The sequence below is a fragment of the Phyllobates terribilis genome, unplaced genomic scaffold (genome assembly GCF_046119375.1).
Source record: "Phyllobates terribilis strain yellow unplaced genomic scaffold, ASM4611937v1 Scaffold_4__5_contigs__length_816908805, whole genome shotgun sequence".
In the NCBI taxonomy this organism is placed as follows: Eukaryota; Metazoa; Chordata; class Amphibia; order Anura; family Dendrobatidae; genus Phyllobates; species Phyllobates terribilis.
In genome coordinates this window covers 673,016,080-673,043,832 of record NW_027362764.1, presented here as the reverse complement: position 1 = coordinate 673,043,832, position 27,753 = coordinate 673,016,080, and the positions used below count along the sequence as shown (strand labels likewise).

The 27,753-nt window shown below is 41.7% G+C and overlaps 1 protein-coding gene across 1 annotated transcript in view; it reads right to left on the bottom strand.

Annotated features, from left to right (window-relative positions):
- The window catches only part of CA13 (carbonic anhydrase 13), a 40,946-nt gene extending 13,411 nt beyond the window's left edge, over positions 1–27,535 (bottom strand). The window contains exons 1-3 of the mRNA XM_073679531.1: positions 27,235–27,535; positions 15,122–15,319; positions 1,699–1,817 (exon numbers count right to left, since the gene is read on the bottom strand). Coding sequence (XP_073535632.1) covers positions 1,699–1,817; positions 15,122–15,319; positions 27,235–27,274 — 357 coding nt within the window. The 5' untranslated portion in view covers positions 27,275–27,535. The remainder of the gene's footprint in view (positions 1–1,698; positions 1,818–15,121; positions 15,320–27,234) is intronic.
- Between the last annotated feature and the right edge of the window lie 218 nt (positions 27,536–27,753).

Below are 27,753 nucleotides of genomic sequence, written 5' to 3'. Positions count from 1 at the left end.
GATATAAATTCTGTAAGGAAATAAATGTCAAGTAAAGTTTGATACAGAAACACTTTTAAAAAGTCAAGTAAAATGGAAACAAAATCTAATTAGTGATCAAAAATATAATAGGACAATAGTATTTAGAAAATTAGAGATGTTTCATAAATCTTTCTACTAAATAGCCAATAAAATATTGTTTAAAACAAGAGGAGTTTAGAGAACCAAAAATTGTCTTGGAACTGTTATCCTGCATAAGATTATTGCTTTTAACAAACAAGTCTTTAGGCTTCAGGTACTTATGCCATGTGCTGTCGTCACAAGCGCACAATACGCTTAATAAAAATCATGTGGTTTTCTTATCTCTCTTTTGTCTATAGACCTTATATGATGATAGTGATCATTCAGCATTTGTGCGGTGGTTTCAGCAGCATGGAGAGGCACTTATTGTTCACTTTCTGTACAATATTAGTTAAAGGGTTTTTTAAAACCCCATTCACATGTTGTGATAATGAGTGCATGTTGTGGATTCTCTAATTTGCGCATTTTCACTCTGGATTTTAGAGAAGGCCTCCCAAGAACTTATTTTTTTTCACTAAATCTGTGTATATGTTAATGTAGTATCAGTGTGTTAATATTCTCACCTACAACCATCTTCTCTGGGATCCAGCGCCATTTCTATCCTCTCTTCTCAATGGCACTACCTCTCTTCAGACTCTCCGGGTCACACTGTGCGCTGTTTGATCTGGAAGGGGCTGTTATAATCTTTGGGCAGGTGCAGACGGCCATAGATTCTCTTATCTGAGAGAATCAGACCGATTATGCAAATGACTCTGGTGGTCTCACATGAGAGAATCGCAGCACAGGTACAGAGAAGATGGAGAAATTAGTTTCACCATCTTCCCCATTGTATGTGATAAAACATCGGATAGCACTCGGTCGTGTTATACGCTAGTGTGAACATACCCTAAGGAGAAGATGGAGAACAAAATTTCTCCATCTTCTCCATTATAAAAGTGTGCAGAAATTGGACTGCACTCAGATGTCATCCAAGTGCAGTCTGATGACTGAATATCGGCTCAGACTCGGACATGAAGTGATTTTTTTATTTTTTTCTGGGCAAACTCTATCCAAGGAAAAAATTGGATATGCGCACGGCCCCATAGACTAACATTGGTCCAGGTGAGATCTGATTTGTCAGATCGCATTTGGACCGATAATACGGCCATCTGCACCTGCCCTGAGCCTTTGGAGCATCAGAACACGGATCCATAGACTTACACTTTAAGGGGGCAGACAGACGGCCATACTTCCCGTGCTAGGATCACATTGCAATCCTAGGACTGACCTGACCAGCACAGAAATACATCCTGCTGTCAAACCAGGTCAGGAGAGGTACCGGGCCAGTCCGCGCACTTGGGTGCAATCCTCGCACGGGAAATACGGCAGTCTGTTTGCCCTCTAAAAGAGACTTCCAGTGCATAGAGTGACCCAGAGAGTCTGAAAAGCGGTGACATCACTCAGAAGAGGAGCCAAGCAGAAGCTGGATACCGGAGAGAGCAGCGGTAGGTGAGTAGTTAACTCACTGACAATACACTACATGCACATATACACAGATTTAGTGGAAAAAAAAGTTCATGGGACGATTCTTTAAATTTAATTTTAAAATAGTAATAATGATAAAACATGTTCCATTATCATTTACAAACAGCTTCCTACCTCTGCCGGATAATCCTTCCCATCCACCTTATGCTCTGAACCATATTCATCAGAACGTCCCCAGTGGAAATGTATTTGGCGCAATCTGTAGCTGCCATGCAACGGTCCACCTCTTAACACTAGCAAGAAAAATCAGAAGTAAAAGGATAAAACTTGCTCTATGTACTATAATGTCAAACAAAAATGTCTTTATGTCAAACAATACATACACAAATGATATATTCCTAAATAAAAAAAAAGTCTGGTTTTAATGCCAAGTCACAAATGAACTTCATTAATAATTCTGTGAAATTCTTCAAAATAAAATGCAATATTTATTTTTAATGCTTGCCTTCCTCCATAAAGTGCCAATGTGGCACACACTGGACGGCCGCCTCTCTAGTTGGGGCATTGCCGGTCTCAATATAAGTAGCCCTGGCTTGGGAACAGGCAAATTCCTGCAGCTCACAGTGCGAGCGCTGGGAGGTTTCATAAGTCACACAGAGCGACTGCAGACTTATCGGTTTGGATTGAGCAACCCATTTAAGGAAGAGTTTTGTCAGTAATAATTACAGGCTACATGCTTTAGTTTTTAGTACAGGTGTTTTTGCAAAAAATAAAAATGTAGTTTTCCAATTCAATAATTGACTAGGTTTGGATGTGAGTCCAAAAGAATCCATCATAACCTACTACATTCTTTAAGTTTATGTCTCCCTTTATAAGCAATATTTTCATTGCCCAACTATATCTAGAATGGTGCAACTAGCAACAGGTCTTTTTCAAAAATGTGTTATTGTTTTTACACGTCCTATGTAGATCAATGTGTTTCCATAGAAAAATACATCAAAACCTCCTGTGCAGTCTGGTCCTGCAGTCATACTGCCTCACATCTGTTTCCTGCTTCATGTGAAAGATGGAAATGAGTATTAAAGCTTATTTTTCTTTGTTACCATGAAAACAAGAAGTAAAGAAGCTGCAGATACTGTATTACATTTTAAATCAATACTTATTGAAAAATGGCTTCATTTTTTTGTGAGGGTGATCATAGATCTGAACTGTGCTACGTGGGCTTCTGCTATAATTAATGGAAGTCCACTAGAGGTCCTCACACAAGCTGTCATGGCTTGAGAGCTAATCAGAAGTAGATGGGTGTATACATATGATTGTCTATTGTGTTCTTCCTATTTGCAATCAAACCTCTGCCTGGATATCATGCTCTTTTAAGAAGCTTCTAATCTTGAGCTGGTTCTCAGTTACATGAACATGACATGTCAAAATCTTACAGTAAGGCTAAGTGCCCATGTTGCGGAACTGAAGCATATTTTTTACGTTTCTCCCTGGCGGGAAAATCGCATGCGGATTTTACATGCGGTTTTCCCGCCAGGTAGAAGCGTTTGTGAGGCGTCTTTGCAGCGTTCTTCACATGCATTTCCGCATGCGGGTGTCAAGCGCTTTCCAAGAGATTTTAGCATCACTTGGAAAGTGCTTGACAACTTGTTCACACTATATAAATCCATGCAACCGGCATGGATTTATATAGTGTGACCAAGTAATAGTTAAAAAAAAAGAATCAGAATGGTAAAAAATAAAAAAATAAAGTTTATACTCACTTTCCGATGCATTCTCTGCCCCGTCCGGATTGAGCGGCTCACACTGTTGTGTGCAGAACCTGCGGTGACGTCATTGAGTCATGTGATGGGTCACATGACTCAATGACGTGGCAGGTCCTTCACACAACAGCGCGACGGCGGGAAAACACCGGGAAGACATCAGAAGATAAGTATAAACTTTATTTTTTCTTTTTTTTACAGGTTCTTTGGTACCCAGGTCTGGATGAGAGTCTCCTCTCATCCAGACTTGGGTACCATCCGCACATTGATTCCGCTGCGCTTCCGCAAAATTAATGAACATGCTGCGGATTTTTGACCGTAGCATATACGCTGCGGAAAAATCCGCAGCATGGGCATTGACATTGCGGAATGCCATTGGGGACCATGGGGTGCGGATATACATGCGTTTTACAAGCGTTTACGCTGCGGAAATTCCGCAGCATATACGCTTGTAATACGCAACGTGGGCACGCAGCCTAATGGCCAATGCACATGTTGCAGATTTGAATACAAACACATTTGCCATGCACACGGTGAACAAGTCTGTAGGACAGTGTTCACACCACCAAAAGACTGAAAAACACAAGGACACAGTAAAACAAACGTATAAAAGTAACAGTAAACAGCAAGTGCTAGTAAAAAGGTGATAAAAAACAGGGTATTTGGTTTACACGTTTTTTGCAAAAAATGTACGGTATACTAAGCCACTCTACCAACGTCAAGGTAACCCACATCAGAACAGTCCCTAACTGATGTATTTAAAAACTGATCATGTGTATAGTACCTATATGAGCAGATCTGAAGGTAATGTCCATGTGGACACGCTGCAGAGGACGGCATTCATGTGCATGGCCCACAAGGGAGGGGTGGAGACCTCCCTAATCTTGTAAAAGCAAGAAAAAAATTGAATACAAACACATGGGCCATGCGCACGGTGAACAAGTCTGAAATGTTGCAGATTTGTCAGATTTTTTCTGCTCAGTTTGTCAAAAAACCTGAAGGGTTTCCTGAAGCCAACATAGTAATAGACTTGAAGATTTGGTACAAATTTAAATCTGCAATATATCAATTCTTTCAACGTTTTGGCTGTAGATTTCACCCATACTAATGAGTGGGGAACAATCTGCAACAATAAAGTATGTAAAACAATGCGGTAAAAACATGTCAAAAACGTGCCTATTTTGCCCAGTGTTTTTCGTGCACCAAATACTTAACATGTGCACCTTGACCTTCCTGTATCTCACTAAGGCTATGTGTGCACGTTCAGGATTTGAATGCAGAAAATTCCTTAAGGTTTCTGCATCTCTTGTCAGGAAAAACGCTGCAGAAAAAAACATGCGTTTTGCCTCAATTTGATGCGTTTTTTGATGCGTTTTTGTACATCAATGAATGCTTTTTGAAGCTAAATAAAGATATTTGAAAAAAAGAAACGTGGGACATCAAGTGGATTACTGTCAGACCTGGGGTGAGTATATCGGTTAATATAAATGATTAAAGAATGTGCCTGTTGTATTTTAAATAAAGTGTTTACTCTGTGTGTTTATTTAACTCTTTACTTTAATTAGGTTTAATAATGAAAGGGTTTGATTGAAACCTTATCATCACTAAACAAAAGGGCTAGGTTTCAGCTAATCCAATAAACCCAATCTCATTAACATTCCCATTCGAGTCATTTCTGGGGCCACTGAGAGCTGCTATTTTTAGCCTAGGAAGGTGCCATTATTCAGACATGTTCCCTGGCTATTAATAACAGCTCATAGCTGTTTCGTTAGCCACTATGTACCCATGATCAGCAACCAGCAGCACTTTGGACTTATTTTCGCTGCGTACAAAACACTGTGTTCTAATGCCGCACTTTTGTTGTCAATACATGCAGATCCACCGCATATAATGATATTTCAATCGGTCAAAATCTGCAGTGGAGACTAGTGTCTCCACTACAGAAATTGACATGCTGCAGGTGAGTTTAGGTACGTGCAGACGATCAGGAGCCGCTGCAGGTTTGAAGCTGCATGTTTATGCAGTGTCAAACCCGCAGCATCCAAATGTTACAGCATAGTGGATTGGATTTCTAGAAATCATGTCAAATTCTCTTGCGGAGTCGCTAGTCTCCGCAACCGAAATTTGACCACTAGAATGTATTGAATATGGTAAATTTGCATAGTTCAGTGAACACATGCGCTGCTACATCTGGATCATGGGCACATAGCGTAAATTAAAAAAAATGGCGTGGGCTCTCGAGTCATTTTCATAACCAGTACAGGAAAAGCCGACCGCTGGCAGCTGATATTAGTAGCCGGGGAAGGGGCCATTAGCCAAAAATGTTCCCTGGCTATTAATAACAACCCACAGCTGTTTGCTTAGCCTTTACTGGCAAGATTATAGGGGGACCACAGGAAAAAAATGACGTAGGGTCCCCCTATAAAATCTAACCAGAAAAGGCTATACAGACAGCTGCAGGCTGATATTAATAGCCAGGGAAGGGGCCATGGATATTAGCCCCCTCCACAGCTAGTAATATCAGCTATCAGCAGTCCCAGAAATGGCACATCCACAAGATGCGCCAAATCTGGCGCTTAGCCTCCGCTCTTCCCACTGCCGTGTAGCGGTGGCGAGTGGGGTAATAAGGTTGGAGTTCATGTCAGCCTTGTATTGGCGGCTGACATGAAGCCCAGGTTAGTAATGGAGAGGTGTCTATAAGACGCCCTCATTACTAACCCTGTAGTAAAGGTTTTTGACACTTTTTCAATTAAGACACAGCCAGAATAAAGTCTTTTATTGAAATAAAATTCTGCACGGTTTTAATAATTTATTTAAAAATTAAAAACTGTGTATACTCACCTAACGCCCAGTCCCCGAATCCCTCGTCTCCTATAAAACAAAAAAAAATCAAAAACAACCATATCCCTCACCTGTCCGCCGTCATGACGTAATCCCAGGGTCCCACAGCGATCTGGGTCACTTCTACAGCAGTCATTTCAGCAATAACTGATGTGACTCCTGTAGCAGACAGCACTGTACATTGACAGGAGTGTAATCACTCCTGTCAGTGTACATTGCTGTGCTGCTGGGGCTGAGTTCACCTGAGTTAATCAGCTGAAGATCAGCTGTTAAGCCCCGGTGACCTCCTTTACTGCATCAGTGTTGCGTGGGAACATTCCCACGCTGCACCAGTGCCGTAAAGTGAGGTCCCGGAGTTCTCAACTGATCTTCAGCTGATGAACTCAGGTGAACTCAGTCCCGGCAGCGCAGCGATGTACACTGTTGGGAGCAATTGTGCTCCCATCAGAGTATTGCCGGCTGCTGGGTGATCGGGTCCCAGGGGACATCGGGAGGACGACGGACAGGTAAGAATAAAAGGTGTTTTTATTTTAATGTAGATTTTTACTTCTTTTTTTTTAAAACACCGCGCAACAGACGCTGGCTGAGGAGACTACTTATCCCCTCAGCCGTGCCTCCTCCCGCCAGCGGGAGTGGCAGTCAGATGATGGGAGGAGTAGCCTTCTTTCCCGATCCAGGTACCATTCTTTGTGCGTTTTTTCGGTGTTTTTGAGGGGTATTTGACTCATTGACTTGAATTGAGTCAGTCAAATATGCAGCAAACAACCGCGGCAAATCCGCAAATATATTCATACCTGCGGGTTTGCTGCGGGTCAATTGAATTCAATGGGCGGAAAACGCTGCAGAAACGCTAAAAAGAATGGACATGCTGCGGATTTAAACGCAATGACAATCCTGTCAGGAAAATTCCTGATCATGTGCACAGCACTTCAGGATTGTCATTGCTTTAGCTGGCACACTGATTACCTAGCGTTTTTGGTGCATTTCTGCGCGGGAAAAATGCATCAGAAACGCACAGTGTGCACATAGCCTTAGAAGTTGAAGGTTCAGGACGTTATGACTTTTTATATTATGAACAGTCAAATTAGTTGAATATTACATTACAATTGCATTATAATGTTCTAGATATGTGCTTTTATTTTAATGTGAAGTTTTCCGGCTCCAGTAATAAAAGTCTATGTGTTTAGAACTTTAAGATTTAAGTCAAAATCTTCTCACATAACTTACCTGACAAACTTGAACCCCTATTAAGATGTTGAAAAATTAAGTAATTCTTGTGTATATTACTCAACGCTGCTGATATCAAGGCGGGTATAATCTGGCCTGAGGGGGTATGAAATGGCCAAGGCCAGTTTATTCCCCGGGGTATAATCCATCCTAGGCCGCTTTAACCTTGGGTATAATCTGGACTCGGGGTATCATCCGGCCTGTTACACCCGGCTCTGATTCCTTCACCACGGTCCGCAGCCCTCTATTGTGCTTCACATTGGGTTTTGCAGGTTGCCTGGCATGGCTCAGTGACATCATCTACATGATCCTATTTAAGGCCGATTAGGACACACACATGTGTCTTGAGATTGAAATTCAAGACTTTAGCTTGATATACTCCACCTTCTCTGCACAACCATGCTTTAACTTGCTTCATTTCCTGCTGACTTCCACTTCATCCATCTTGCCGCTCCCACATTCTCGCTTACCACGAGCCATCTGGGATCCATGTATGCATCCAGACCTGTGCCTTAGTGGGTCCACCTCACAAGGTGAGCTTCACAACCCCATTCATAAATTTCCATCCCTATGGTGCCACGCACCACTGATCTCCATGTCATGGAAAATATATGTTGCCAGACACTGATATCTGTGAGCAGATGGTTGAGGGCCGCACAGAAGGACATGCATCGTGGGCTGCATATGGCCTTTGGATCGCAGGTTGTACACCCCTGACCTAGAGCATATATAAGGGCATATGTATAACCAAAAACAAAAACCTAGTGAGAAAAGTTATAAAAACAAGTTAATTGCCAGTTTAGAGCTCCGAAAATTCCAGGCCAATTTGTTACAGGGAAAAAAGAAAATATATACACTGCTCAAAAAAATAAAGGGAACACTTAAACAACAGAATATAACGCCAAGTAAATCAAACTTCTGTGAAATCAAACTGTCCACTTAGGAAGCAACACTGATTGACAATCAATTTCACATGCTGTTGTGCAAATGGAATAGACAATAGATGGAAATTATTGGCAATTATCAAGACACCCTCAATAAAGGAGTGGTTCTGCAGGTGGGGACCACATACCACATCTCAGTACCAATGCTTTCTGGCTGATGTTTTGGTCACTTTTGAATGTTGGTTGTGCTTTCACACTCATGGTAGCATGAGACGGACTCTACAACCCACAGAAGTTGCTCAGGTAGTGCAGCTCATCCAGGATGGCACATCAATGCGAGCTATGGCAAAAATATTTGCTGTGTCTGTCACCGTAGTGTCCAGAGGCTGGAGGCGCAACCAGGAGACAGGCCAGTACACCAGGAGACGTGGAGGGGGCCGTAGGAGGGCAACAACCCAGCAGCAGGACCGCTACCTCCGACTTTGTGCAAGGAGGAACAGGAGAAGCACTGCCAGAGCCCTGCAAAATGACCTCCAGCAGGCCACAAATGTGCATGTGTCTGCACAAACGGTTAGAAACCGACTCCATGAGGGTGGTATGAGGGCCCGACGTCCACAGATGGGGGTTGTGCTCACATCCCAACACCGTGCAGGAAGCTTAGCATTTGCCACAGAACACCAGGATTGGTTAAGTCGCCACTGGCACCCTTTGCTCTTCACAGATGAAAGCAGGTTCACACTGAGCACATGTGACAGACGTGACAAAGTCTGGAGACGCCATGGAGAGCAATCTGCTGCCTGCAACATCCTTCAGCATGACCGGTTTGGCAGTGGGTCAGTAATGGTGTGGGGTGGCATTTTTTTTGAGGGCCGCACAGCCCTCCATGTGCTCGCCAGAGGTAGCCTGACTGCCATTAGGTATCGAGGTGAGATCCTCAGACCCCTTGTGAGACCATATGCTGGTGCGGTTGGCCCTGGGTTCCTCCTAATGCAGGACAATGCCAGACCTCATGTGGCTGGAGTGTGTCAGCAGTTCCTGCAAGATGAAGGCATTGAAGCTATGGACTGGCCCGCCCGTTCCCCAGACCTGAATCCGATTGCGCACATCTGGGACATCATGTCTCGCTCCATGCACCAACGTCACGTTACACCACAAACTGTCCAGGAGTTGGCGGATGCTTTAGTCCAGGTCTGGGAGGAGATCCCACAGGAGACCATCAGCAACCTCATCAGGAGCATGCCCAGGCGTTGTAGGGAGGTCATACAGGCACGTGGAGGCCACACACAATCCTGAGCCTCATTTTGATTTGTTTTAAGGACATTACATCAAAGTTGGATCAGTCTGTAGTGTGTTTTTCCACTTTAATTTTGGGATTGACTCCAAATCCAGCCCTCCATTGGTTAATAAATTTGATTTCCATTGATGATTTTTGTGTGATTTTTGTTGTCAGCACATTCAACTTTGTACAGAACAAAGTATTCAATGAGAATATTTCATTCATTCAGATCTAGGATGTGTTATTTGAGTGTTCCCTTTATTTTTTGAGCAGTGTATATATATATATATATATATATATATATTCTTTTTTTTTGTACTGTGTTAACCAGCAGATAGGAAAATATTTAGATTCAAGAGTCCTCAGTGGTTGATACCTTTTAATGGCTAACTGAACAGATGGTAACAGATTGCAAGCTTTCGAGACTACTCAGGTCTCTTCATCAAACAAGTATAACCCAAAATCTGAAGAGTCACATATTTAGGGTACAGAGTTTAGGCCAATTTGTTAAAACTCAGTGTTTTCTTTGCATCATTTTTCTTACTAGATCTTACAATACTTATCAACATGTGCAGATAAGGATTAAAGTTATTGATTGATGGTAAAAGATAAAAGAAAGTGATAAGGTCAAAAGACAAGGGCTCTTAGTGACAGACTGAGAATTTCTGCTGGCATGCTGGAGCCGGTTTTATGACATTTTTATGATGTTTGTAGATGATTATAAAAAATGCTAAACATTAAAACTGCTCAGAATGAAAGGCTGGTTTAATAGCAATGGTGCATAAAAATATCGGCAAGTGCTGGTTGATCATTTATTTTCAATGCCAGGAACATTCTAATAAAAATTTGTACCGATAATTATGTTGCAATAATCAGAAGCCGGTGACTTCACTCAGATTTTTTTTATTGTCCTGTGTTTCTGGACTTCATAGGGACATATTTAATAAGAATGTTCATTTGTTGAAATTTTAGATATGTGCTAATCCAAAGTCCAACTTTCTGTGCACCAGCATTCTTTTTTTTATTTAGAGCTCTAAAATCTCTTGCAGATCTATAATGTAACATCGGTAAATATTGTAACAGACAGGGCAGCAGCAGTGGCCGAGGTTCCCATAAGTGCCGCCATGCTACGCTACAGGAAAATGAGGATCTTAGCTTTGTGCATCTTCTGCTACCCTTGCGATATGCCTCTGCAGACTGCTGCCGCTTGACATGGCAGACCAGGACCAGATGGAATAGAGATGAATGAGGGAGACCAAAGTCCAAAGATAAACTTTTCTTTACTGAACAACTTGATGAGAAGTATATACATCATATAGCAGGCACAACACTTTACGAATACTATTTCTGCACATTCCATAGATAGGAAATTCATGGTTACACATGGCTGTACATTACATCCATTACATGTTACATAAGTCCAGCAAATCATTATGAGAATTTCCATCTTTCCCTGTGAGGACCACACAGGTAGAGATCTGTCGCTACGGCCCCTCACAGCTAGTGGAAATTTCCAATTGCTTTGTGAGAGCCTCACTGGCTGAGGTGTGTCACTGCGACTCCTCACTACTATTCTCAAAGTCTATTTGATGAGGACCACAAGCTCCTCGCTGTGCCAAGGTATCTGCAATTCCCGATAGAATTTGCATCCCAGCCTGGCCATCTTCTCATCTATGATCCCCAGGTCTGACTACACTCTAGCTTCTTATCTAGTACAGATAATGTTTGCTTTAGACCCGCTTTCCAGAGATAAAAAATCCTTCTGCCACTTAGTCCTTGTTTCCTTCAGAACATGCTATCCGATTATTGGTCTCCTCTCTGAACCTAAACACCCATTTCAATGCCGGTCTGCGGTCTGCGAGCAGTTGGACCATAGGTCCTTTGCATCTGAATACTTTTCTTTATCTGCATAACAGAAGCCGAGTTCCTTTTGCCCAGGTAACTTCTCCCACCATGGGCTGGCCCCAATAGTTAACCCTGTCTGCCACTAACCAACTGTTGAAGGCCACAAAATAGGTGAAACAGAATTTAAAACATGGCAATGCATTATATAATCATAAAACCTTCAAGGGCGGTGTGGGTAGCTTCTCCACTTCTTTACAGTAGGTCACACCAAGATTACAAGATATGACTTAGCCACACAAGAGGTAACAATGTGCTTATTGTTACACGCACGCCGCTAGGTTCAGATAGGGGCGAGACAGGTTACATGAATTCCTTGGAATCCTGCGGGAACCGTTACTTAGGGCGACCATAGACCATGTGCTGCAGCTTCTCTCAGGCACACAGGGGTATTGACCCTCAGGCACAGACACGTAGGTTGTTTCACTTGCTGACCAGACATACTTGACAAGAGTCCTCATAAATGGTAGAACATTGGCATTTAAAAAGAAGCCGCATAGCCAGTGCAAGTTAAGTCTTATGAGCAACAGCGTCCAGTCACAAACAGTACAGTTTCCTTAGCAGCACAGCAGTTTGCAGTCTTCCCAGTAGTACAGGACAGCACAGTTCTAATGCAAAGGCACATTCATGAACACAGCATTCTTTACAGCACAGTGAGATGGGGGAGGGTTTGCTGAGGGAGATGATCCCTGTGACACCATTTCTTTCAGTCCTTATCTTTCTGCGTGACAATACTCTGCACTGCCAGTTCAGGAACTCACCCTGACCTGTGCTTACCTTCACTCCTGACTGGAATCCTTTTCACTTGCAGGGGCGCTTCTGCAAGATACAGAACACACACACCACCTTTCTCTTCGACTCCAGCCGGACAGTAAACAACTTCCCCACAATCCCCCTGGGGCTCTGTTAAAACACTCCCCTTCTCTTGTGACTGTGTTAACCCCTCTAGTTGCTGGATGCTTCTGAAGCACAACACTTCCTGTCTCCTGTGCTTGTGTTATTTGTGACAGTTGCTGCATGCTTTTAAAGCAACAGCACTACTTCTGCATGTCACATTATGACTGGGGGTTTGAGGCCTGAGACACCCATCATTCAGGAAGCTCAGGGACAAGAGTCTGCTGTTTAAATGGAGCAGAAGTTGATCAAAAGTTAGCTGAGCTCCAGTAGTCCTATATATTTTTAATAATGTGGCAGTATACATACTCCACCACTATATCCACCAGTACAACGTCTTGATACCCATTCTTGTGATCTCCTGTAAATGATAAAAATGCAACTATCTTCATTAACCATTAGTAGTGTATTGAACAAGGCCGGAAACAGTCTAGTCAGGTTTTGGCCGGGAGTATACATATCGCATATTTGTGGTCATGTGACCACCTTTCCCGGCAGTGACACCGGAAAATCCTCACAGCATGTGACTCGCCCCCTGGGCCGTGGGGCACTCGGATCCGGGCAATAGGGAACGATGGGAGTAGTAGTGGCAACCCGGTTCCGTGGCTCAGGGTGGTCAGGCCAGTGGTAGTCCGTTATGTGCTATTGATTATGTCCGACTATGCCACCCGTGGATTGCGGTTGTTAGGAACCGCCGCTGCAGGGCAGACCGCTGGGGCTGATGATGTATGCAGCTGGGATGATGTGACTCCCCACGGGAAGAGTGCGGCCCCAGGGCAGTGTAGTGGATGGTGGGAGTGATGGTGGTGAGAGTCCCAGTACCGGTAGTGCCGGAGGAGCGAAAAAGCACACAGACAACGTACTGCAGTCCAGGGTCTTTACTCACGGTTAATATCCAAGTCACTTCTGCAGGGAATGACTGCCCGAGCCGTGCTGCGTCCACCAGGTGAGGGGCTCGGTCAACTCCCAGGCAGTTCAGGAGCATGGCACAGGACCCCCTTTAATCCTTTCTCTGGCCTGCCTCACCAGTGACCCACTTTTGTCCAGCTGCCGCGGACTTGTGCGGGTAAACGTGGGCCCCGTCCTCCGCTGTCCTATATGGTGCTTCCTAGCAGGTTTGATGAGGTGTCGCACCAATAAATGATCACGACGACCGGTCTTTGGCTGAGGGTAGTTTCTCCTCCACCAACTTGGGATCCGGTACCCTTAATCTACCTGACCCTTCACCCTGGATTCTCGTGGGTTCTTAGGGTCCCTTCCACCTTCTTGTTCCTGAGCCCTTCTGTTTCTCTCTCTCTTCTCCTTCTTTCCTGTTCTGTCTTCTCCTCCTTCCCTTGGCCTCTTCTCCAGGCCCACTTCTCCTTCTCCTCTCAGGCTCCGGCCTCTTCTCTAGGCCTGCCTCTGGAGCAGCACTCAGCCTGAGCTGCTGCTCCCTGTCAGCTCTCCTCTCCTCACAGACTGAACACTGTTCTAAGATGGTGCCCACCTTTTATACCTCCCTCTGACCATGAACCCAGGTGACCAGCAACCAATGAGCTCCTATCTACGCTCAGGAACCAGCCCCTATCTGCCCCTACAGCACTGGGTGTTCCACCCCCCTCCCCACTCCAGGCAGGGACATAGTCGGTCGTGCCTGCACTTCTGTCTAGTGGGAGCACCGTTGAGCTGTCCCTCGGAAATGGGGTGTGTGTGCTGTATGCAGCTAACTGAGCCCTGGTCCATACTCCATCCTTACCCGGGAGTGGAATATCACACCTCTGGACTGAGGTGCAATACCCCTGTAGCGGCCGAACCCTCGGGGCGCTACACATGCAGTACACGCTATGTGAGGAATCACAAGTCTGCAGTCACATAGAGTGGCTGCAGACTTGTCATTTTAGACCGGATAACCCTTTAATACCTTGTTAATTTGCAGATGTCATACTTACATTAGTCAAGATAACAAAGTTGTAGGATTTAAAGACAATTTATCATCAGGATTTTATATAGGATGCATATATAGATTTTTGACTGACAACCTCCCTCAACTCAAGGTGCTGATTACTGTAATTTTTTTTAATTACTTATGTGTAATTTTTTTTTTCATTTTCCAGCACACCATATGATAAAATGGATGGTGTCATTCAAAAGTACAACTGGTTCTTCAAAAAAAACAAGACCTCACATGGCTTTGCCAGTGGGAAAATAAAGATGTAATCACTTTTGGAAAAAAGGGAGGGAAAAATGAAAAATCGCTTGGTCCTTACAGGGTAACATGAATTAGCCTTATTCTGACTCCATAACTAGGCAGTGAGTGTGGAGCGCTTGAAGACAACATTTCTAGGTTGCCTCTTTATGTGCCAGTACTCACACGTAAAGATTTAATCAAATAGCTTGAACTAAATTGCAGGAGACACGTATGAAGATTTCAGAAGAAGGTTTATTTTAAAACTGAATTCTTGTAGTTATGCACAATTACAGTAGCACTAGTTGTAACAGCTGCAGTAGGTAAAAAAGACTATTCTAAACCAGTGCTGAAGACATGAGCTTCCTAAGATGGCTGACACAGAATGAGGAAGAAAATGAAAGGGGGCTTGCTGACATCAGACATAGGGATGCAGACAGGGAGAGAGAGAGGACAGACTTCTAAAAGAGCAAACATTAGTGCATAGCAACATAATAGCAACAATAAAATGCAATACTGTATGATTCCAAGTTATGGGACATGACAAGCCTTTCTTGGGTATAGTTGGGTGTGTACGTGACAGTCGTGTAGAGGTAATGTATTAATGTACAGTACAACTATACAGAGAAGATAAAAGAAAACTAACCTGATTTGTCCTGTTCATCATCAAATTCGACACTGAATGTATGGCCGCTATTCATAATAACTTTGGCAGAGGACGGATCATAGTCAACATTGAAAGGTGGCAAACTCGGATCATAGATAGCAGAGTCAGTGTTGATATCAATCGGTGACTGACGCTCTCCATTAGCAATAGGGAACAATTCATGCCACACTTCAGGACCTGCATTTAAATAGGAAAAAATGATTTCTTTACAAACCTATCCAATCATGCATAGAAATGATGTACTGATACACATAATATCCTGGTAAAGCATCTCCTAGATTCTTAACGGGTTTAAGGACCACATTACCCCTTTTCATATTAGAAAAAGTAAGCCTTCCATTATCTAATTCATGTAAAATATGCTTCAGTGAAGATGCAAGGATCCATCAGTGAATCCATGCTCCTGCAAACTATTGCTCTAGGGTCTCTAGTTATTCTTGCAATGATTTCATATGGACTGATTAAAAATAACCTTAAAGAAGCACTCTCAATAAAGAGGTTATCCAGGACTGATTTATTTTTTTATTATGGGCCTAAGAACTAACAGGCAGGTAGTAGCCTGGTGCCAGCTCAGAGAGGTCACTGAACGCTCCTGCTGGCGATTCTTCTGCTTCACGTCAACAGATCAGCTCTTCTTCTTTTGGGCTGCTCTGTAGATACAGCATGACTGCGAACATCATGCTGATTGGCACCCGGCTTCCTGCAGTTAGGAATCGAGGAGCCAGCTGTCAGTCAGCATGTCATGGGCAGTCATAGCCTGTCAACAGAGCAGACAAGAAGACAAGCAGCTGCTCTGTTGATGTGATGTTAGCAGATGCCACAGAATCACTGGCAAGAGCGGGGAGATCGGTGGTTGGAAGAACAGGGCCTTACCTGTTAGTTCTTAGGTCCATAGTAAAAAAAGAAAATAGTCCCAGATATCCCAGATATAAATGTATATGTAATGTAGTGTCAGTGTGTTAATAGACTGACTGATTGCCATCTTCTCTGGTATCCAGCACCATTTTGCTCCTCTTCTGAGTCATGAGATAGTGCACTGCGTTCTCTGTGAACCAGAACTAGTTCTTACAATGTAAGCCTGTGGAGTGTTAGAACGAGGCTCCTTGGAATTACATTGTAAGAGCTCATGCAGACGACCATATTTTCGGTCCGGGTGTGATCCAACAAAACATCAGATCGCACTGAGACCAATGTTATTCTATTCATATTTGAGTTTATTCTTCCATTCGAGTCTGTCCGAGGAAAAAAAATTGCAGCATGCACGATTTGCATCCGGATCATCAAAAAAATTACATACGAATGTGGTCCAGTTTTTACAGATTGACAAATTGGAAAAGATGGAGACATTTTTTTCCATCTTTTCCACACTTCAGAAAAGATGGACCTGAAATTGGATCAATTTTCTTTTATGAGAAAAAATACTGTCGTGTGACCCTAGCCTAAGGCTAGGGTCACACGACTCTCCAATACAATTGACTCTCCAATACAAGCACATTTATCATAGTGGGGACTCTCCCCGGACTCCCAAAACACTCTATAGAGAGATGGTGGAGACTTTGTGTTTTTACATATGGAGGACTCAGATATGTAAACCTTGACATCATACATTATGTCTTTGAAAGATTTGCCTAAATAAGATACTCCTGATGAACCTTGGAAAAGGGGAAACACGTTGAGTTGTACAGGCATTGAGTCATATATGCACGATATATTTTTATTCATGACATGCAATCTCAGATGTGTAGGTTTTGAGTCATATATGTATGGATTTGGTAATGAATTTTGTTTCATGACATGCAAACAGTGGTCATGAGCTACATATGAATTGTTTTGAGCTATTTGGGCATTCAATTGCAGTCACATTTACTGGGTAATATTTATTTGTATGTAATGGATTCATGGTCCAGGACAATTTATTAATTGTGATAAGGAAATATATATAAATTAATTGGGTATTGAGTATTATCTTGAAAAGGATCCTCTGTCCATGTCATGGAAATTAAGTAGTGCAATCTAAGATTTATCCTTTTATGTGGCATGATTTCTAAAAAAAGTTTAAAAAAAAAATAAAAAAATGTATCTATGCTATGTGCTTTTGATTATATTTATGCACCCGTGTGTATCTGTGGCCAAATTGCACTGATCAGGGCTACAGATATGTAAAGAACTCTTTGAATTGTTTTCATTTTTTCTATTTGTCACAAGGAACTGTGTGTTCTCAACAAAGAATCCCTTTACCCCACTGGCCGTTATTATAGGGTGTTATAGGGATCCCAGGGAGAGTCATCGTTGAGCGGGAGCGCCATTGCGCAGGAAAATAGGGTGCCAACCTCTGCGGCAAGGCAGGGCGAGATAGGGCCTAAATAGGGTGAGGCACTATCCCCTCCTCTTATTGTGCACTGATGTTGTGGTTTGTTATTTTATGGCTGTTAATATTTTAATACAGATATTAAAGGTTATATTTTAGAATTTGTCTCGAAGCAATACAAGGCTGACATGAACCCCAACCCTATTACCCCACTTGCCACTGCTCCAGGGCAAGTGGGAAGAGCACAGGCTAAGCGCCAAATTTGGCGCATCTTATCGATGTGCTAGATCTAAGGCTGCTGAGAGCTGATATTATTAGTCTCGGAGGGGGTCAGGATCCATGGCCCCTTCCCTGACTATTAATATAAGCCCGCAGCTGTCTGTTTAGCCTTTGATGGTTAGATTTTATAAGGTTGATCATATGTCAATTTTTTTCTGGGGTCCCCCTGCAATCTAGCCAGTAAAGGCTAAGCAAACAGCTGTGGGCTGTTATTAATATCCAGGGTACATTTTTGGCTAATGGCCCCTTCCCCGGCTTGTAATATCAGCCCCCAGTAGTTGGCTTTCCCTTTACTGGTTATGAAAATGATGCAGGAGCCCACGCCATTTTTTTTAAACTTTAGGCTATGTGCCCACGATCGGGACATAGCAGCGCTTTGAACGCTGCATATTTTTGCTGCGTCCAAAACGCTGTGTTCTATTGAACGCAGGATTTACTGCATTTAATACATTCTAGTGGTAAAATTTCTGTTGCGGAGTCTAGCGACTCCGCAAGTGAATTTGACATGCTGCGGTCCTGAAAGACGCACTGCATGTCAGTGTCCACGGATGATCCGCAGCCTCAGATGCACGCATAGTGGATATGGGATTTCTAGAAATACCATCCACTATGCTGTAACATCTTGCCCCTGCAGGTTTGACGCTGCATAAATACGCAACTTTAAACCTGCTGCGGTTCCTGATCGTGGGCACATACCCAAACTCACCTGCAGCCTGTAAATTTCTGTGGCAGAGACGCCAGTCTCCGCTGCAGATTTTGACTGATTGAAATGTCACTACTTGCTGTGGATCCGCATGTACTGACAACAAAAGTGCGGCATTAGAACACAGAATTTTGGACTCAGCTAAAATACGCTGCATCCAAAGTGCTGCTAGTTGCTCATCGTGGGGACGTAGGAGCTAACCAAACAGCTGTGAGCTGTTATTAATAGCCAGGTAACATGTTTGCCTAATGGCACCTTCCTATCCTAAAAATAGCAGCTCTCAGCTTCCCCAGAAATTACATGTTTGGGAATGCTAATGGGATTTAGGTTTATGGGATTAGCTGACACCAAGCCCTTTGTTAAGTGATGAAGAGGTGTCAATCATACACCCTAATTACTAAACCTAAGTAAAGTAAAGAGTTAAATAAACACACACATTGAGAATAAAACACTTCATTTGAAATACAACAGACACATTCTTTAACCATTTAAATTAACTAATATACTCACCCCAGATCTGACAGTAATCCAAAAGTTAAAGTGATGTCCCAAGTTTATTTTTTCAAATATCTTTATTTAGCTCCAAAAAGCATTCATTGCTGTACAAAAACGCATTAAAAACACACCAAAATCGCAGCAAAACGTGTGTTTTTCCTGCCAAAAGATGCAGAAACCTTGCAGAAATTTATGCAATCAAATCCTGAACGTGCGCACATACCATACCCTAAAAGAAACTTCTGGATCACACAGAGAGCACAGTGTGATCCAGAGAGTCTGAATATTCATCACATGACTCAGAAGAGGAGAGAAATAGTGCTGGGTACTGGAGAAGATGGCGATCGGTGAGTATATAAACACAGTGACACTACACTAATATATATGTATATTGTGGTAGATCGGCTCACTTGGCTGCACATAGAGGTAGACACAGGAACACTGTCTTTAAATCTTCCATTGTGGTTTATTAAGAGTAAGGCATAAACGACAGCAACGTTAACAAAACAAGCACGGCCCTCCCGGCCTAACAAGAAAAACAAAGCATAACGTATGGCATAGTCCTTGTTGCTACGGGTACGCTTCAGCAACAAACAACCCAATGCTTAGCTTTCCTTCACATAACAAAAGCAGCTCCAGAGCTTTCACCTCCAGGCCCACCGACACCAAATGCTCTAAAAGACTGAGAATTTATCCTCTTAACTCTTCCCTCTCTTCAGGTGCTTAACCACCCTAGTAGTAAACATGGCTAATTAACCCCTGATCACTTCATGTACTGGAGCATTTTCCTATGTTTATATTACTGGAGCTAACAATCTCAGTGCTACATATCTCCCCTCCAGCACTTTGTTAGTGACTTTGTCACAATATATGGATATATATATACTATATATACAGTACAGACCAAAAGTTTGGAAACACCTTCTCATTTAAAGATTTTTCTGTATTTTCATGACTTTGAAAATTGTACATTCACACTGAAGGCATCAAAACTATCAATTAACACATGTGGAATTATATACTTAACAAAAAAATGTGAAACAACTGAAAATATGTCTTATATTCTAGGTTCTTCAAAGTAGCCACCTTTTGCTTTGATGACTGCTTTGCATACTCTTAGCATTCTCTTGATGAGCTTCAAGAGGTAGTCACCGGAAATGGTTTTCACTTTACAGGTGTGCCCTGTCAGGTTTAATAAGTGGGATTTCTTGCCTTATAAATGGGGTTGAGACCATCAGTTGTGTTGTGCAGAAGTCAGGTGGATACACAGCTGATAGTCCTACTGAACAGACTGTTAGAATTTGTATTATGGCAAGAAAAAAGCAGCTAAGTAAAGAAAAACGAGTGGCCATCATTACTTTAAGAAATGAAGGTCAGTCAGTCTGAAAAATTGGGCAAACTTTGAATGTGTCCCCAAGTGCAGTTGCAAAAACCATCAAGCGCTACAAAGAAACTGGCTCAAATGAGGACCGCCCCAGGAAAGGAAGACCAAGAGTCACCTCTGCTTCTGAGGATAAGTTTATCTGAGTCACCAGCCTCAGAAATCGCAAGTTAACAGCAGCTCAGATTAGATACCAGGTCAATGCCACACAGAGTTCTAGCTGCAGACACATCTCTACAACAACTGTTAAGAGGAGACTTTGTGCAGCAGGCCTTCATGGTAAAATAGCTGCTAGGAAACCACTGCAAAGGACAGGAAACAAGCAGAAGAGACTTGTTTGGGCTAAAGAACACAAGGAATGGACATTAGACCAGTGGAAATCTGTGCTTTGGTCTGATGAGTCCAAATTTGAGATCTTTGGTTCCAACCACTGTGTCTTTGTGCAACGCAGAAAAGGTGAACAGATGGACTCTACATGCCTGGTTCCCACCGTGAAGCATGGAGGAGGAGGTGTGATGGTGTGGGGGTGCTTTGCTGGTGACACTGTTGGGGATTTATTCAAAATTGAAGGCATACTGAACCAGCATGGCTACCACAGCATCTTGCAGCGGCATGCTGTTCCATCCGGTTTTGGTTTAGTTGGACCATCATTTATTTTTCAAAAGGACAGTGACCCCAAACACACCTCCAGGCTGTGTAAGGGCTATTTGATCAAGAGGGAGAGTGATGGGGTGCTATGCCAGATGACCTGGCCTCCACAGTCACCAGACCTGAACCCAATCGAGATGGTTTGGGAGGAGCTGGACCGCAGAGTGAAGGCAAAAGGGCCAACAAGTGCTAAGCATCTCTGGGAACTCCTTCAAGATTGTTGGAAGACCACATCAAGAGAATGCCAAGAGTGTGCAAAGCAGTCATCAAAGCAAAAGGTGGCTACTTTGAAGAACCTAGAATATAAGACATATTTTCAGTTTTTTGTTAAGTATATAATTCCACGTGTTAATTCATAGTTTTGATGCCTTCAGTGTGAATGTACAATTTTCAAAGTCATGAAAATACAGAAAAATCTTTAAAAGAGAAGGTGTGTCCAAACTTTTGGTCTGTACTGCATATGCCTCCTGTTTCTGATCAATGTGACATATATAACCTAAAAGATCATTGTTGCCACAGATACAGTTATATGAAAAAGTTTGGGCACCCCTATTAATCTTAAGCTTATTGTTTTATAAAAATTGGTGTTTTTGCAACAGCTATTTCAGTTTGATATATGTAATAACTGTTGGACACAGTAATGTTTCTGCCTTGAAATGAGGTTTATTGTGCTAACAGAAAATGTGCAATCTGCATTCAAACAAAATTTGACAGGTGCATAAGTATGGGCACCTCACCAGAAAAGTGACATTAATATTTAGTAGATCCTCCTTTTGCAAAAATAACAGCCTCTAGTCGCTTCCTGTAGCTTTTAATGAGTTCCTGGATCCTGGATAAAGGTATTTTTGACCATTCCTCTTTACAAAACAATTCCAGTTCAGTTAAGTTTGATGGCCACCGAGCATGGACAGCCCTCTTCAAATGATCCCACAGATGTTCAATGATATTCAGGTCTGGGGACTGGGATGGCCATTCCAGAACATTGTAATTTTTCCTCTGCATGAATGCCTGAGTAGATTTGGAGCGGTGTTTTGGATCATTGTCTTGCTGAAAGATCCATCCCCTGCGTAACTTCAACTTTATCACTGATTCTTGAACATTATTGTCAAGAATCTGCTGATACTGAGTGGAATCCATGCGTCCCTCAACTTTAACAAGATTCCCGGTGCCGGCATTGGCCACAAAGCCCCAAAGCATGATGGAACCTCCACCAAATTTTACTGTGGGTAGAAAGTGTTTTTCTTGGAATGCTGTGTTTTTTTGCCGCCATGCATAACGCCTTTTTGTATGACCAAACAACTCAATCTTGGTTTCATCAGTCCACAGGACCTTCTTCCAAAAAGAAATTGGCTTCTCCAAATGTGCTTTTGCATACCTCAGCCGACTCTGTTTGTGGCGTGCTTGCAGAAACGTCTTCTTTCGCATCACTCTCCCATACAGCTTCTCCTTGTGCAAAGTGCGTTGTATAGTTGACCGATGCACAGTGACACCATCTGCAGCAAGTTGATGCTGCAGCTCTCTGGAGGTGGTCTGAGGATTGTCCTTGACTGATCTCACCATTCTTCTTCTCTGCCTTTCTGATGTTTTTCTTGGCCTGCCACTTCTGGCCTTAACAAGAACTGTCCCTGTGTTCTTCCATTTCCTTACTATGCTCCTCACAGTGGAAACTGACAGGTTAAATCTCTGAGACAGCTTTTTGGATCCTTCCCCTGAACAACTATGTTGAATAATCTTTGTTTTCAGATCATTTGACAGTTGTTTTGAGGAGCCAATGATGCCACTCTTCAGAGGAGATTCAAACAGGAGAACAACTTGCAAGTGGCCACTTTAAGTAGCTTTTCTCATGATTGCATACACCGGACTATGAAGTTCAAAGCTCAATGAGGTTACAAAACAAAAAAAAGTGCTTTAGTAAGTGAGTAAAAAGTAGGTAGGAGTATTTAAAACAAGAAAATGATAAGGGTGCCCATACTTATGCACCTGTCAAATTTTGTTTGAATGCAGATTGCACATTTTCTGTTAGTACAATAAACCTCATTTCAAGGCAGAAACATTACTGTGTCCAACAGTTATTACATATATCAAACTGAAATAGCTGTTGCAAAAACACCAATTTTTATAAAACATTAAGCTTAAGATTAATAGGGGTGCCCAAACTTTTTCATATAACTGTACATCTCATGTAAACATGGACTGTACGGCCAAAAATATGCAAACTGTTTGGGAACCAAGCAATTGGGTTAACCCCTTCCCACGAAGGCTAATTTTGTTTTTCCCTTTAGTTTTTTTCCTTCCCTTTCTTCTAAGAACTTTAACTTTTTTTTTTCAGTGACATACCCATATGGGATGGGATGATTTGTACTTTCTAATGACTCCATTCATTTATCCATATACCACATACTGAAAAACCGGAAATAAATTCTAAGAGTGGTGAATTGTGAAAAAATTCAACAATGTTCAATGTGTGGTAAAAATTACCTGAAAACATGATTCTTCAGGTCATTTGCATCGATGTGAAACTTCTATAGTTACTTCATATTTTAGTAGCTAAAAAACAGAAATTTAAAAAAAAAATGGTTTGTGTTTCCATTTTGTGAGTTTGTAGCTCTTTTTATGTCAAAAGAGCAGTATGGAGGATTGTTTTGTGTGTGGCAAGCTGATGTTTTTATTGACATAATTTTGGGGTATATATGACATAGTGATTGTATGTTTTTGTATTTTTCAGGGGGTGTTAAGGCAAAAAAATTCTTACAATTCTGGTGGTCCAATTTTTTTGATTTACAGCAAATATCGTATGGGTTAATACATTTTAGATTTTGATATATCAGGCTATTGCAGATGCGGAAACAACTAAATAAGGATATGTGCACACATTTAGTATTTGCAGCAGATATTTCTGCGTAAAATATGCGCATTTTTGCGGCGTTTTTATGTTTAATTTCATATGAATGGGTGAAAAACACTGCAAAAATGCTGAAAGAATTGAAGTGCTGCAGATTTGAAAAAAAATGCTTTGGAGGATCAAATCTGCAAGGAAAAAATAAGCAGTAAGTGAATGAGATCTCAGAACTCTCATTCACTTTGCTGGTACTGTAAAACGCTGTGTTTTTTCTGCGGCAAAAATGCATGTAAAAAACGTAACGTATGAACAAGCCCTATGTTGATTTTTTTTTATTTATTTACCTTTAACTGGAGAAAAGAGGGGTCATTCAAACTTTTCTCATTTTTTTTTTCTTTGATTGTTAATGATTGACAGCAGCATTTAAGAGGTTAAATAACAGCTATTATAAACTCTGGGCAATGCTGGTACAGGCATATGCCAGCTGTGTAATACAGCTGGAACCTGCCATGTATGGAGAGGGTTCAGCAGCTGAACCCGCTACATACACCCGACATGCGTTGTACATGTATGTTGGAAGGGTTGGGAAGGGTTTAATGATCATTCATGTAAAATGGACTTAAATGAGCACCAATCAACTGATATGTCATAAGTATACAATGAAGAGAATGATTGCTGCAGGGTGTAACCTAGATTATAAGGAAGACAAGGGAGTGCTATCTAGGCGTAGTATTAGAATATATCATGATTGGTACCACATTATTTTTGTCACCTTATATGGTTATGCATACAGGCACAACTCTAGGATAACATGTATTCCGTATAAATCCGTGATAGCGGTCTGTTGCCACCTTGTTAAACTGTGGAGGGTCCTTCAAGAAGTTTCAAAGTAACAAAAATGTTTTCAGAAAAAATACAAGAAATTGGCGCTTCCACTCTGTGTGTGATTCTTCAATACGGTGAATTCACCTGATGAAGGTTGACCCCATCTGAAACGGGTTGTGTTGTTATCTTTGCATTTTAATACACCGTATTGAAGAATCCTGGAAACAAAGTGGAAGCCCCAATTTCTTGTATTTGTTTTTTAGGAAAATTAAGACAATGCTGAAATGAATAGCGAGATACACATATTTTGTTTAGCTGAAGATTGGGTACTCAGAAACATCTCATTTGGTCATGTGGATCAAAAAATAACAATTCGACATCACTTTGTCGTCATTCTGTCTTTCTACATATTTTCTTGCACTTTACATCTGTCTAATTCTACACGTAAAATGCTATCTCTGTCCTATATTCTGACCTGTTCGTTTCGCCTCATTGCCATAAGAGCAGTGGTTTATCAGAGATAATGACCATATGTTAAATACCAGTGAGCAGATTGAACAGGCAGCTTTTTCTTATCTTCACTTCTATTACACCTCAGTAAGACCAGCTTCACACATCCACATTTCACAATCCACGATCTATTGATCATCCACGGGTCTCCTGGCCTGCACTAATATACTCCATATATGCCTATGTGTTCAGGTCAGGAGCCCAACAGTCAGTCTGGGCATTGTGATCCGTCCATGGACTCTGAAATGCAGACGTGCAATGCCAACATTCTTTCTTTTTTTATTGATTTTTCAATTATCATTTGAAAGCGAGAAGTAATATACGGTAATCATGTGTAAGATACTAAATGATAAATACAATAAATCTTGTCTTTGGAGTAGGACCTTGCATTATTTATGTTCAGTCAGGAACATGTGTTTTTATATATGATGCTGTGCACGCATAATGTAATGAATATTGGCTCATACTGAGCTTTATGTAATATTATCTAACCTTTTCCAAATAAAGTGGTATATTTGTGTTCATGTGGAAAAAACTATGTTTGGCCATTATTTGACTTGTATCCTGCATTTTTTTTCTTTGCAGACTCCATCTGAAATTTTCAATTGTCGCTGAGTCTGTAGGTGGATTTGCACCCAAGATGAAGCCAAAGTCACTCGGCGAAACGCTCGTTGAGATTAAGCCTAGAGATAGGGTTAATACATTTGGGGACATTGTTTGGGAAGGCCATAAATGCATATAGTAATTGTTAGTGGTAACACGTGCAAGGCAGCAATAGAGCGCTGAGTCTGTTGATAACAATTGTAAATAGCGGCACATAGACTGTAAGGATGGAGAGCTTATATGATGTGCTCGGCATGCTTTGCTATCACTTGGGCCGCTGACAGGGGGGTGTTGACTACGTAGCACCCCCTCAGCATCAGCAGCAGCATGCGGGATACATTAGATCCCACACTGTTGTAAAGGAAGCTCGACCTTGTCCACTTTGGATATGTCTGGAAGATAATGTCTATTCATTCATATAACCCATGAATCAATGTATTTGGACACTACAGAACTGCGCCTATAGGCAAGCTCTACAATAGGACATTAAATACAATTACTTTATAAACTTTCGATTGTTAAAAACCCATAAAAGTCATTTTTATTCTTAATTAATGAATGGCGTTGGTAAAGGACAGAAGACAAGACTAGGGTCGAGATATCTTGAAGTTCACTGTAGTGTACATGCTATACACAAACGTTTTAGTCAGTAGTGGCAAATATGCTGCAAAGTAAGAATGCTTTAAAAAAAAAAAAAAAGTGTTAATGGTTTATTTTTATCAATGAACAAAATGCAAAGTGAACGAAGAAAAGAGAAATCTAAATCCAGTCAATATTTGCTGTGATTACTTGTTGCCTTCAAAACAGCATCAATTCTTCTAGTTATACTTGCACAAAGTCGGGGATGATCAGTTTCTGCCTGATGTCTGTGACTATATTATAAGGTTAGTTTTATATTCTCACATTACTTAGGAATAGACACATTTCAGGGGTTAATATAACCATATAGGACAGAGTATTATAAAAGAACTCCCAAAGGGGCAAATAAAATCCCCTTTAGTACGTAGGTAGAGACACAAGACAGTCTAGAACGTCACACCTGGATACTTGGATCTTAATAATCTCAGGTAACAAAGTCTATTGAACGCAATAAATGAATTAAAACTAGAGATTTAGTGCAGAACTGTAGATACTCCATGGTCCAGTTATAAATGCTTCTTCTTTTACATAAAGACCATCCATTGATTATGAATGGATACCTAGGTCTAAACATATGAGTACACTCATACGTAGAAATACAAGCACAGATGCCCATTGTGTATGCAGTATGGTAAGAAATAGTTCGGGGGACATATTATTTCGATCTTGATGCAATGGTGGTACAGTTAAAATGGGTGTGTATTATTAGGGCTTATGTCCGTAATAGAGCTACTGTTTTTTACCCACTTTCCATCAGGACCACTTGCATGACGCCGATCATAATCAATCTTATGAAAACTTAGTAACAATGTTAGAATCTAATCATTACATTTTTCATTTAGATGCATTGCTTACAGCTTACCATTGTGATCGGCGTACCCCCAGTTCAAACTTCTGCTCATTTGGTAACTATATAAACTTCTTCTCGGACAGCAGGGATAAAGTCTAGCAGTGAACTTCAATCACTTGATCCTATTTGCTTTACTAAATTCCTCACTGGAGAGGTCCGAGATGTCTGCAAGTAACACTTGCTCCTCGTGCAGGCAGGACCTCTTTCCAGCAGGCCAGTTACAAAGTGGTGGATTTCTTAACTTGCAGCAATAGTTTAGATGTTTCGGGATTCTGGATCCCGTTCATTGCTTTTAGTGTGTGTCAATACAGTGATCATGAGATAAGAGGAGCCAAGTGTTTATTGCATAAAAATGAAGAAATCACAGTGACTTGACCAATAACTAACTGGGTTCATTCAACACAAGCGCAGCTTTACTTATAGCAACAAGAAATATTCTCACAAAGATGCATATGATTCGAAAAGTACCCATGTAAAGGTATGTTCCCATGCTGTAGAGTTGTACAATCAGTTCTGAATGAGGTTGTTTTG